Source organism: Amia ocellicauda, chromosome 7 (assembly GCF_036373705.1).
Source record: "Amia ocellicauda isolate fAmiCal2 chromosome 7, fAmiCal2.hap1, whole genome shotgun sequence".
Classification (NCBI taxonomy): Eukaryota; Metazoa; Chordata; class Actinopteri; order Amiiformes; family Amiidae; genus Amia; species Amia ocellicauda.
Genome location: NC_089856.1, coordinates 28,691,468 through 28,705,090, shown reverse-complemented (window position 1 = coordinate 28,705,090; position 13,623 = coordinate 28,691,468). Strand labels below are relative to the sequence as shown.

The following is a 13,623-nucleotide window of genomic DNA, read 5'->3' as shown; positions in this document are numbered from 1 at the left end:
GAACCCCATTCACAGTCTGGTAAATCCAGCAACAATCTCTGGACTGTAAGACCCTACCTGTACTGTCTTTGAAACTAACTTAAAAACTTTCAGCAACTTTTGAAAAAAGGTTCAGATCTTTTTTTATGATAGCACACCACGTTAAGTTTCACATCATGCTGAAGGAAATAATTACGATATGCTGAGTGCTCTGTGGTTTTCCCACATACATTGAAATTATGCTTCTGCTGAAAATGATGGTCAACAGCTAGGTACACAACTCCAGTCCTCAAGGTCTTCTCACTTTCATGCTGTTGGGCCCTTAATTACTTAACTGATCCAATCAGCTGGATCATTTTAAACCCATGTTATATTGTTTGTCAAATATGGCACTAAAACTGGATTTGTACACCACTACCCCAAAGAATATAAACTGCACATAGAGACTGGTTTAGTTTAAGGGTCCATCAACCCTTCAAACTCCAGAAACAATTAACCAGCAGCACACTGTCCCCTGGCATTTTTCAGATTGGAATTCTCTACTCTACGGACAACATATTGCTCTCTGAGCAGAATCGTTTCCCAGGTGAAGCACTCGGCAGCCTGGAAATACCTGGTATTGTCATGTTTTGAAAGCAGTAGAACACATCACACTGTAACCTGTCACATATCTGCTTGCCATTTTACAGCACTGGCAATCAGAATTTGGAACTTTTCTCACTGCGTTAATAGTCCATGTCAACAACGCTATCCTGCAGTGTCAGAGCAAGAGCTACAGGAAGTAAAGAACATGGATTCCCTGGCTTTGATGCACTTTCTTTGCTTTTACTTTTGCTTCTCTCCCGTAACTGGAGTACTGTTTGAGTTAGCCTACCTGCACTGCATGTGAGGGCTACATGACCAATAGTTCTTTCTCACTTCATCTCCATCTCTCCTGACTTTTGTTGGAACTGAAACCTCATTTATTTACTAAAACTTGAATTACTAAAACTGAATGCATTAAACTTTAATTTAATGCATTATTGTTTTAATTATACATTTATATAAAAAACAAAATCAGGAGGCAGTGTTTCCCAATTACTTAGTTTGGCAAACATTGGATTAATGTTTTAGAGATGTCAAAACAAAAAAATGCAACATTAGTTAACTTCCTATTGTTTAGGTATTTTATTAGTCACGAAAACAGCTAGGAATGAACAAAACAGGAAAATGAAACTGTTCATGTGCCCTAACACTGGGTTTCTACAGAAGTTTTTATATGTATGTGTGTATTTAGTATATATATAGGTTGTAGCCTTTTTTTATAGCCTAACAGTTTCAATCATGTGATTACTGTCAAGTTAAAAAAGCCCCCCTAGAACTGAGAGTAGTCCTTGTAAAGGGAACTGTTTTATCAGTGGTTTCAATACAGAATCATAATGAAAAACAAATATATATACATATATATGAAAGTTATACTATCAGATAGATAAACATTTTCTAGACATGTCTTGTCACCATATCAAATTGTGTGGTAGTTTTGTGATATGGAGCCGTTTCTTAGTTTTTTTGTTTTTGCATGTTTTAATAGAATTTTGAGTCTGTAGAGGAGATCAGCTTGAAAGTCCCTTATTATGTATTGATTGATTGGCAGATTACCTTTTCCAGGGCAACTTACAGGTTACATAAGCAATACAAAAGTGCAATAATACAATATACATTTCAAATCAAGCATAAAACAATTACAGTTTACAAAATACAGAGGTGCATAAGTTAAAATATACATTTAATATAAAATACAAATCATACATTATAGTTCTAACAGGCCCTTGGCCTTAACAGCCAGGCCATCTGCTGTTAAAGTAATTAGAGTGACTAACGACCATTTTTGGCTGCAAATCAGAATGAGCTTGTCATTCTTAAAGGAAATAAATAAACCTGGGTAGTGTTACGACAGACTCACACAACCAAACATACCAAATCAATTCCTCTTTGCCACACCAAAGCTCTTGCTGGTTTTGTAATTCCACCAGCTTACATCCTCACATTTGGGACAACATATGTAGCAAACCACAACAGGGTAACTAAAGCTTTAAAACACCAGGGTTGTTCTGTTTCCCTACACTTTTACATTTTTATACTTTGGCAAAAAGCTTTGCAAATGATCTGGGAAAAGGTTCTGCTGCCTACTTAACTTTCGCTCTACAGAGGGAGCCTTTGGTCACAAATACCAGTGCTGCAGGAGTCAAGAGAGTGTAAGCAGGCCCCATGCATTAAGCAGGTTTGAGGCAGTCAAGTCGAGATGCATTACAAGCCATCCAAAAAACTAAGCTTCAGAATATTGAAAGAGTACAAATAATAACAAGACATTCAAATATAGCTTATATATATATATATATATATATATATATATATATATATATATATATATATATATATATATATATATATATATATATAGCTGTTCATATATAGTGTCCAGTGTTTTTTTAAAGAAAATAGTAAAGCCTTCTACTCTGCTGCCCTCTACCACACGTGTGCTGTTTTCAGCCAGTGCTGAGCTTCTGTGTGCACAAGCTGCAGAAATGACTGTGTCACCAAGGACAGGAAGCCTGAACGCAGTAAATAGCAACGCTTTCCTATCGATTGCAGCTCTCAGCTTCCTTCCTTATTTTAATTCCCAAGTACAAAAAAATAAGTGTTACAAAATGTAAAACCGAATGTTGCTCAAGAAAGCAAAAAAAAGCATGGTTGGCATAATAACAGTTGAGGCACATGTTCCCTAATTTACATTTGCCTTGGATAACTGCGCTACATGTACTGTTCCTTCTTGTTTGTATGCACCCCCTCACAATTTTTATTTTTTTATTTTTTTTTCAATTTAGAAACTGGAGTCAAACTGTAGATGAACCCCATTGCAGCTTTTCTGATATAATCTATAATTTAGCTTTGAGTCTCTGTGTTTATAAGAAGGCCTTTATCTGGAGCTGCATTTTACAGTCACATATTTTCAGGGTTGTATTCTTAATATGTTAAACAGTCCTGCAGTCTGGATTTATGTGTGTGACTGTATGTCATGTTTTTACTGTGGAGCACTGGGGTACGCAAGGGTTTATGTATTGCAAAGCTGCTGTGTGCGTTGCTTTTACAGCAGGGCTTTAATTTACGATGAGTGTGTGTCTTTCCATTTCACAGTTGCAGTGGAAAGCTGAATGTTGTAGCAGAAGTGCTAAAGTGTGCAGCCTGGCAGGAAGGGTGTGAGCATCATGTGGTTTCCTCTCAAGTGGTATCTGCTGATAAACCCTGGAGTAGAATGAGAGGTAGAGGGGTGTGTCAGCGAGAGAGGGTTTGTGGTTTACAGCAGCCTCTATCTGTGTGAAAATACACAGTGCTTTTCTAGAGGTGCTGGGCTTTTATCACAAGATACTGCAACACACATTTAACACTGCAGGTTTTCAATCAAGTCAATCTCTTTCTCTTTCTCTCTATGCATTATTATTAATGTTATTATTAAGTCACTTAGCAGTCATCTTTATCTAAGGGGACTTGCATGGTTTTTCAAAGGATAACATACAATGTAATACATATAAATAACATTAGAAAGGTAACATCATTATAAAAAATACAGTGAATACCATTAAGGTATAAGGGGAGATTAGAATAACCTAAAGGTGTAATCTACACAGATACATTTTATGGAGTGACTTTGCACCTCCTATGTTCATGCAACTGCTCCCAACACTGTGGAGCAAGAGAGGGTATACAGAGTGAGCCAGGCCTTTTATCCAACTGCAGAAAATGAACGAAGAGTGAATATAGGGACACGAGACTGGAGACTGGAGCAGAATGGTGAAGAGAGCAGTGTTGAAGGACTCAAGTATTGATTTTCATACAGGCAGTAATAGAAAGCCAGTGTAGGGTATGAAAAAGGAGTGACATGAGAGAATCAAGGTACAGACAATATTTCCTTTTTGTGCACAAGCAAAACAACCCCAAACCTCCATGTCTAATTGCAGGCACTGCACAACACTAGACCATCTGCCAAACTGCTTCATTTTGTTCTCAAGGTGCAGCATATCCTGCTGTATTAGCCTCCAAGTGATGCCTTTGTACTTTTTCCTTTGATAAGGAGGATTTTGCTGTAAAAATTGGAATCAGAAGTAAGCCGAGTTCTGATGAGGAAATTGAAGTGGTTTTCTGCAAATATCCTGCAGGGCTCCCTCAGGGATTCTGCAGTGAAAATAAATATTGAATTCCTGTATACTAGCAGGAATCTGTAGGGAGTTTGGACACTGAGTCATACAGGACACGTAAACAGCAGCTGGTCATCTGTGCTGAAGTAAGTTTGTTGTGAACAGGTAACACTTGCATCCATCCCTTGGTGTAATAATCTTAGTAATCAAAATTAATATGTATGCTAAAGGACCATTGTGGGTGGCTGGGGCTGGCTAAACTTGACAATCAACAGCAGGAGACAAGAAGAAAACAAAAAAAGCAACAATGAAACAAGTTTTCTTAACCACACTTCTAGTTGGCTGGCTTTAATATACAATGTGGTTTTTGGATAGCTCAAAAGAGGCAGAGAATATGAAAAACACAGAGACAGAGTGTGAGAGAGAGAGAGAGAGAGAGAGAGAGAGAGAGAGAGAGAGAGAGAGAGAGAGGAAAGAGAGAGAGAGAGAGAGAGAGAGAGAGAGAGAGAAAAGAGAGAGAGAGAGAGAGAGAGAGAGAGAGAAGAAAGAAGAAACTCTAGTTTTCTTCTGACCCCGCTGTGCGAACCTTTTATCATCTTGGTAGTTCATGTGACTTGGTTTCCGCTGCCTGCCTTCTTCCGCAGATACTAATTTAATCCAGAAAGAAAAAAATTCAAGAAGCCTGAGATCGAGTCAATGTTTTTGACAGTGAACATCTACTACTGCGGCTAGAGGTGTAAGCAGCAAAGCAAGTAAGAGGCACCATGGTCACGAGATGGGCTGGTGGAGGCATAAAGGGAGGCTAACCGATACAACCACGTAAGTAAATTAAAAGTAAATTTAATAATAATAACAATAATATAATAAAAAATGTGAACTGGTACATTTGTTCTTCTCCAAAAAGTTAACTCTTTAGTTGAAACCCTGCAGTACAGTTTTGAATGAGTCAGTTGAAATGTCCAGAATCACTATTTACGACTCACGGGGCCAATTGCTCATTGAAGTGAACTACTAAACTGCAATGAGCAAGTCAGCACATTCAAAATCAAAGTGCAAATTATGACTGAACTTAAATAACTGAAATAAGTGCCTGGGTTGTAAATCCACCCTGCTGTTATCATTTCTATAGCACGGGTATGTACATTAGTCTTTCGGCAGTGAGTTTGAGGAAGACATAACTGGACTGTGCATTTTATTGATGCGGTGACATAAAAGAATTACTCCTGTTACAGTAAGAAATGAATGAAAGAATTGCTGGTTTCTCTCTTTGTATGGTGCGACTTGTCTTGAGAGAGTTGTGGTCATAACGGTTATTGCTGTAATTTGCAGCAATAGTCTAACAACAGAAGTAATGAGAGGTTTCAGGGTTTAAGTAACATGAGTAATTCAGAGAGTACTTGAACTAACTGTTTGACTATTAAACATCAGGTAAAATATAAAAACAGCATAGGGCATGTGAAGAATGATTTTTGTAGTGCTTATATGGTTGCATAGTATTTTTCATCAGTACACAGGTGCCCAGAACCCTGTATCCCCCCTCAAAAATAAAATATTGGTGGCAAGCATATGCATTATTTGTATTAATACAAAACTAACAATGATTTCACACTTTCTTAATTTAGTACCCACTCTGCGGTTAAGTGGCTGGATTTAATAGAGGCTGTAGAAAGTTGGTAGCTGCTTACCTTAAGCAGGCACCAAAAGCTATTTGTCACACACAGCAAACCACCCAGCTCTCAAACCTTCACACCTTGAAAGCTGCCATCACCACACAGAATATTTTACCGTATGGGACCACAGTAGGAAACACGTCTTTCAGGCTGTGCAGTACATTCTTTTTTATTTACTTTTATTTTTTACATTGTTATTTACACCAAATACGGTGTCTTCACATTCCAGCTTTGTGTTCCAGAATTAGAATATACTGCAGTATCAAAAAAAATTAGACATACCTCTCTTTGCAGCAAGAGATTGTATCACAACTGCATATACATACTGTGATGTATTGCCAGCATTGATGGGTATTTAAGGTGAAGGCCTGTACGTGTGCCAGTACAATAACACACCATGGGCCAGATTAAATGAAAACTTTGACCCACCCGCTAATGGAAAACTACAGAACTGTACTCAGTTGCGGCTTCATTTTTAGTAAGATGCCACTTTCTTCTAATCATAAATATACCCGCTATGATGTACAGGTTTGTAGTTTGCTATTAGCGGGTGGGTCAAAGTTTTCATTTAATCTGACCCCATGTCTCAAAGCAAAGAGTGTAACAACATGGTTCATGGAGACTAGTGATGATACCATATAATTAACTGCTCCAAGTCCTCACCCTAATTTCTTGCATTAACTGGAATGCCGATATCAGAAAGGGACCCCAGCAGAGACCAACTTCTCTCGCTGCACTAGAATTAGCAAGAGCTGTTGCATGTGGGAGCAAGGGCACAGGACTCCTTCAGCTATCTGTTAAAAGTCAGTGAGAACAGAGATGGCCCAACCACTTATTAAATACAACAAGAACAGCTGTCCTATGGTATTTGTCTGTTTCCCAATACTTTCGATAACATAGTGTCTACTGTGTGATCTTGGTTTGGGTTTCTAAAAATGTGATATGAATATTTTTATCAAGCCCATCTAATCCATAGCTGAATGTATTCCTACTGAATTATATCAGCAAACCACTTAGTTAATATATTAATTTATGTTTAAATTAGAATTTGATATTTTTATAAATTGATGTTTAATGTTATTTCAATGAAAATAACAATGTCTTGAATACTACAATTATAATAGTGTTAAATACTGGACATTAGAGAAACCCTTTCCAGAGTTCTATTTCTAAGTATAACTGCTAAGAACTTACGTTATACAACTTTTATAGATTGTTAAGAAGCATAAAAGCTAAGCAGGGAGACACTTTTGAATAAACAACAGTTTATAATATATGCAGTTTCAAGATTATTGCAGTATTTTAGCACTGGAGGGTTAATGAATATCAGTTTTGTTACTGCATTTTATATTTCTATAGTGATCCTGTTTGGTATATTTTCATAATTCATGGAGAATATAATTAGAATATGTGTTATTGAGCTGGGGAAAAAAGCACATAGTATAAGTTTGATTGAAATGGGTGTAGTCTGTTAGCTAGATTTCCTTGTATAATAAAACTAAATTCCAAAGCCGTATTTTATACTTTGCCTAATTAATTGTTGGATAGAAATTCATTAACAAACTGTTTGTATTAAGAAAAACATTGAACAAATGGTCTGTTCCATAAAGTCTGTTTTAATACCTTCATGTCAAGTTTTGAAGATTTGTAGACTATAGCATTGTTACAATTGTCCAACATAATCATCAATTACATTTGAACTAAAGTCATATATTTATAAAAACACCATGCTATTCAGCACAATGTGGATTATATATATAGACTAACATTTTTCATGGGTACTATCCTTCAGCATTTATTATATTTTTACATAAATAACTAATTTGGTCAAATTTATCCTGCATATGAGAGAATGTACATATGCAGGATAAAGATTTGAAAATGGAGAAGTTAGAATTTAGATTCTTCTATACTGGCTTTCTTTGTCTTTTAATTTAATTTAATTACTTCTAGGAGAAGAAGCACATTTAAGTTTAAGGTACAAAAATGTGAAATCTGGTGTTATATTTGGACATCACTGTTGTATTTTTTGTTTTCTGTATTGATATTTATAGTTTGTATATACTTCCACCAAAATAGATAAAAGCATGTCAATTCATAGATATCAGTGTTTACAGTTGTATAATTTAATGGTTTAAACTTTGAGGTATGTTATGGTTTTGTTGTTGCTTTTTTAAATTACCCCTTAAGTGATGTACAACCTAACTATGGGAAACATGTTTCAGTTTTAACATGATGGAAACAATCATGGTTATTTATACACAATATCCATATACACATCTGTAGGAGGGAGATGGCAAATTAAAGGCAAAATAAAGTTGGGTCAACATAAATATACTGTCAGCTCTTTGATTTTACCATCAAACTTAAAAAAAAGTATTTCTCTCTTAAAAATACTCAAGCAGGATTAAAAAAGAGAGAAAACATTATACAGTCAGAGAGTAGTACTTTACAGGCACAACTTACTGTATAAGTACACATATTCAGACGTCACATATCCTTAACCCATGTTCGGTGTATTGGGCAATAATAGGTAAAATCTGCAGTGATGAAGATGTACAACGTAATGATAACAATGTAGTGTGTTTATAATTATACAGTAGTGTTTCTTTACTATTTTCTTTGCCAGAAGCAGGCAGACAATGGTCAAATCAATGGTGAAATCAGGTTGCAGTTGAAGGAGGTTTTATTGAAGGGATGATAATGTCACGTACACTGTGGAAAGTTAAGAAAGTGGCGTGCCACAAAGAGAATATTCTCCAAGTTATTGCTTAGAATACAATTACAACAGAAAGTCTTACCGCCTCTGTGTCTCTGGGAAAGCTTAATCACAGAGGGCCCAACTCCCACATTATGTGCACTGTTTGATCAGGGGGATGCATATTTGTGGCAATGATCAAGTACAGATGCACAGGAATGGTCTTTCTTCCTTTCTTCCATTTATTAACAGTGGTGAATTGTCACCATCCTTGATGACGACACTTTCTGTTGGTACTAGGGTCTGAAACCTGATCACCTGTACAGAAGCGCATTGAAGAAAAATATTTAACTTTGTGGTATTCAGTATAGATAGGGGCCTGAAATTTGCAACCTGCTGTGTCTTCTATCCTAAGCATCATCACATTTGTCACACACACTAACACACAGATGTTCTCTTTCTCTCTTTCCCACAGTGATGGTGTGAAGATGCCAATTCTGCACTACATACCCTGCCTGTTGTACTTCACTCTGGGTCAACTCTGCAACTTGCTGGCTTCTGCTTCTATTCACCCTCAGCAAACCTCCTGCAGTGTGGTAAGTACTAATCCAACATTCAGAGGGTAGGCTGTGGAAAAAAAATCAGTTAAGAGTAACTTGATGGGTGGGAAGTTGTGGAGGATAAGAGTTCTGGAAAGGCATTTATTTCATGAAAATTAAGAGAAAAAACTAAAAGTCTCAGATATTTCTGATTGCGGTTCACCTGAATCTTGGGGGAGATCTCTGCAGACCACGCAGTAAGCAGTATAATTGATCACAACAGAAACTGTAATTTTTAAAAGGGGTAAAGTCAACATGCAAGAACTAAGGCCAATCACAGACCTTACAATCAGGTTTTGAAGTGCAGGCTATGGACATGCTTGTAACTTATACTGAGCAGTACCTTAAAAAGCATTGTGTGTTCACCTGGCAGTAGTTGCCATTGCTATGTAATATGAAAACAACCTGGGTAAGGGCATCTGCAAAAAATTAAAAACATACAAAAAACACTACATCACCTTTAATTTGCTGTACTTGTATGGCTTATATGTATTATATTTTGTGCTTATCTGTTGTCTCCATGTACCTTGCAATTAACAACTGTGCCTTCAAACTGCTCAAGCTTCAGAAAGGTCAGCCTGCAGGAAGTGTGCAGGGGAAATGAATAAAACTCTGAAGCTCATTGTCAGAGATATATGCACGCAAACTTGCGCAACCCTGATATACTTCCCTATATGATTTCCCATCCCTCAGCTGTCAAAAGCAAATCTGGAATCTTTTAGATTCAGATTTGTACCTAGAAAAAGTAAGTTTTTAATGCAAACATGGTTCAGGCAGCTCCAAAGCTTAAGCACATTTCAGGTTTTTGAAATAGACATACATCTTCTATAGTGCTGGCTAGTGCTAGTGCTAGTACTTACCAAAATAAATCAAGGTATACATAGCCTATATATACAACTGCATATCATATAAAGATAGGGGCCTGAAATTTGCAACCTGCTGCATCTTCTATCCTAAGCATCATCACATTTGTCACACAGACATTCACAGGTTTCTGGCAGTCTACTACTGCTGCAACTTAGGAGCACAATGGCACGTTTTCACAGACTGCTGCGTTCTTAGTTTTATCAGTTGCTGTCATGAGTGGATAAGCAATTGAAATGAAAGAAAGTGTAAAGAAGAAAAAGTCTACTAAGGGTGCTGACATTGAGCCTGCTGAACAGAAGTGTGAAACCAAAGGGATTGATGTGAAGGCAAGGGTCTGAAAGGTGTTGCAATACCTTTCTAGGTTTAATGATACATCATGATGAGAAAATTGGTTTAAGGCATACATATTTACAAAGAACCATTGCATGGGATGTGTCTTAATTAAGGCAAGAGAGACACAGATTCAAAGAAAACCACAACGGAGAACTGATTAATGCAGACAACAAAGTATTAACTTTCCTAATTGTTTTTATCTCAGATCAATAGGATTTATTCCCACACCCTACAGTATTAAAATGCACAATATGCCAAAGCTTTTTTAAATTATTTTGGTTAACTTGTATTGTGTTATAAAACTTCAAGTACAGTTCAAGTATACAGATGAAAAAACAAAACAAAAAACCTAACCATACAAATTTCAATTTCTGCATTATTTTTTTAAGAAAGCCATTACATTTGGCATCTAATTTATTTTAACTACCGAATTCTGCTGATGCTGTACTGCAGTTTGTGTATTTATACTTCCAGTCTAAATTTATATTACAGTCTGGGAGAAGAGATAGGGTATACAGTTTTGTGCTTATTTTATCAGTGTCTGGATTTGCCATGGTTTCATGTGGTAACAGTGATGAGTATGATTGCTTTATTTTGATGGACGTATATTGGTCTTGTAAAGTAACCCCTGTAACCATTCTGTTTTTGACCAGATACAGAGGACTGCGATGTACAGTGACTGTCTGCTAATGACTGTGCCCTCAAATCTTCCACAAAACATTGATGAGCTCCAGTTGAACAAAAATTATATTAAGGTGCTGGAAAACTCCTCCCTTGCTCAGTACCCTCAACTCCGCACTCTGAGCTGCGCTGACAATGGCTTAAAGAGCATTGAACATGGAGTCTTTTCCAACACACCTTGCTTGGAAAACCTTAACTTGGCCAAAAACAGTCTTGAGACAGGTTACCATCAGACAGGTCTGGCTCTGCGCCTTTTGCCTAGACTGAGAGTTTTGGACCTTTCAGGGAATGAGCTGAATGAAGACATGGCCTCATTCATTCTGCAGAATCTCACCTCACTGGAAGTCCTCTCTCTATCCAGGAACCTCCTGATGAGGCTGGACAGGTCCATCTTCAGCAGCCTCCATCAGCTGGTGGAGCTCAACCTGGAGAGGAATCTCCTATTCGAGATTGAGGAACATGCCTTTCACAGTTTGCAGAAACTCCAAAGGCTCAGTTTGGCTTTCAACAACCTGCCCTGTCTGATGGACTTCCATCTCACCCAGTTAGTGGTACTGAATGCCAGCCACAATGCCATTGAGTGGTTCATTGCCACCCAGGACATGGAAGAAGTCTTTTACCTGGAGACTCTAGACCTTTCAGATAACAAGCTCCTCTTCTTTCCCCTTCTTCCAAACCGCAGCCACATTCGCAACCTGCTGCTCTCCAACAACCAGCTCAGCTTTTATGAACACCTGGCTGAAAACAACTCTGAAGACTGGCCCACCACCATCCAGTTTTACAACCTGAACAACATTACAAATGTGACCACCGCCAACCTGTGGGATGAAACCCTGTACAGTAACACCTCATACCTGGACCTGCTAGATATGAGCCAAAACCAGATCCACTACCTCCCGCGTGGCTTCCTAAGTAAGATGCCATCACTATCAAGGCTCAGGCTAGGAAGGAATTGTTTGAAGTCTTTGGATATAACTTCTGAGGAGTTCCCAGCTTCTCTCATCGAACTGGACTTGAGCAATAACCTACTGACAAAGCTTCGTACCAACCAAAGCTTGTTGCACGTCCTGCCCAACTTGACCCATCTCAACCTGAGCTCCAATTATTTGCAAACAATCCCTCCCAGGTTGTTTGTAGGCATGCAGAGCCTGGCAACTGTGGACCTCAGTTATAACAAAGTTGGCATTTGCTCCACTGAAGATAGAAGTGCAGATGCAAACTACTCAGACTGTGCCATGTGGGGAAATATCAGTTCCTTGCGCCACCTGCATCTATTAAATTGTAATTTACAAAAAGTGCCACCATGGGCATTTGAAGGGACACCCATTACACATTTGGAATTAACCAACAATCCAGGAATCCACATAGAACAGAATATGTTGCAAAGCCTCAGCAGAACATTGCAACATTTGAGCCTAGGTAACACCGCTATATCCCATCTTGACTTTACACCATGCACACACTTAAAGTCTTTAGACATCTCCAGAAACTCACTAACCCACCTTCCAGATTCCATACTAAGCCTCAGTCTTAAGTTGCTGGACTTGAGAGACAACAATTTAACCACTATCCTTCCTGACCAGGCAAAAGTGTTGGGTCACAGCATACAGACTCTCTTCCTTGGAGGAAACCCTTTCAACTGCTGCGAGCTGGACTGGTTGGATATATTTCAAGAAAAAGTGACTATGAACATTGAGGATAGAACAGAGGCAACATGTCTCCTTTCCAATACTGGACGCAGGGAATGGCTCTTTGGTTCTCACATGTGTATTGATAAAAATGGTGAGGAGCCTTCCTGGACATATATTCTGCTCTTCCTACCTGTGTGCCTCTCTCTTCTTGGAATCTGCATTGTCTTTTATCTTTCCTTCAGGCCCAGATTACTTCCCATGGTGATCAAGAAGAGATACTGGAGGGCCACAACATTTGAGCATTAAATTATTGAGCCATTGATAAACAAATAAAGCTATAATTTCCATAAAAACCTTTGCCTGTTTAATTGTGTCTTCACCTGCACACAGTGTAGGGTAGGCTATATGGCATAGGTCACTGAGGAAGCTGTGTCCTTTTAATATGTCCATAGTTTAATCCTCGATTGAGACTTCCTCAATGGCCTACTTGATCCTGGAAATTATGCAAACTACAGCTTTGTCAACACCCAGATAATATTAAAACACTATGTAAATCCCCTTATTTCCACACTGTCAAAACCATGAATAATGTAGATTAGTTCCCAATGTTATGTTATAAATTCAGTTTCAAAAAGCAATTAATTGTATTGTAATTACCTTCATTAAATGGTCTAAGTTTTAGTTTTAAATCAAGAATCTCTGAAATTGAAAGAATTTTGATATTACAAAATACTTTCGGTTAAAAATGTATTTTATAACGAGGGTATTATCAAAATGTGCCCATTTCCCTATTTATTTTTAAATGAAAAGGAAAATCAAGAGTTTTCAAATAGTCTACATTCTAAATATGTCATGCTAGTACTGGCCTATGTCAGATGTCTGTTTAGTTTTAATAAGGGATATTTAAAAAGTGATCATATGTAGGCTATTTCTTTTCTTGTTGCCTCCAGCCCAGGCATCATTTTTTGATCTTCTTTTACTTGTGACCATATT

General features: G+C 37.7%; 1 protein-coding gene across 1 annotated transcript; it reads left to right on the top strand.

Moving 5' to 3' along the window:
• Positions 1 to 4,698: 4,698 nt before the first annotated feature.
• nrros (negative regulator of reactive oxygen species) lies at positions 4,699 to 12,983 on the top strand. The gene is made up of 3 exons (XM_066708988.1): positions 4,699 to 4,970; positions 8,995 to 9,115; positions 10,972 to 12,983. The coding sequence occupies exons 1-3, from the start codon at positions 4,927 to 4,929 to the stop codon at positions 12,934 to 12,936; spliced, it is 2,130 nt and encodes a 709-aa protein (XP_066565085.1). The 5' UTR covers positions 4,699 to 4,926; the 3' UTR covers positions 12,937 to 12,983.
• Positions 12,984 to 13,623: the final 640 nt, after the last annotated feature.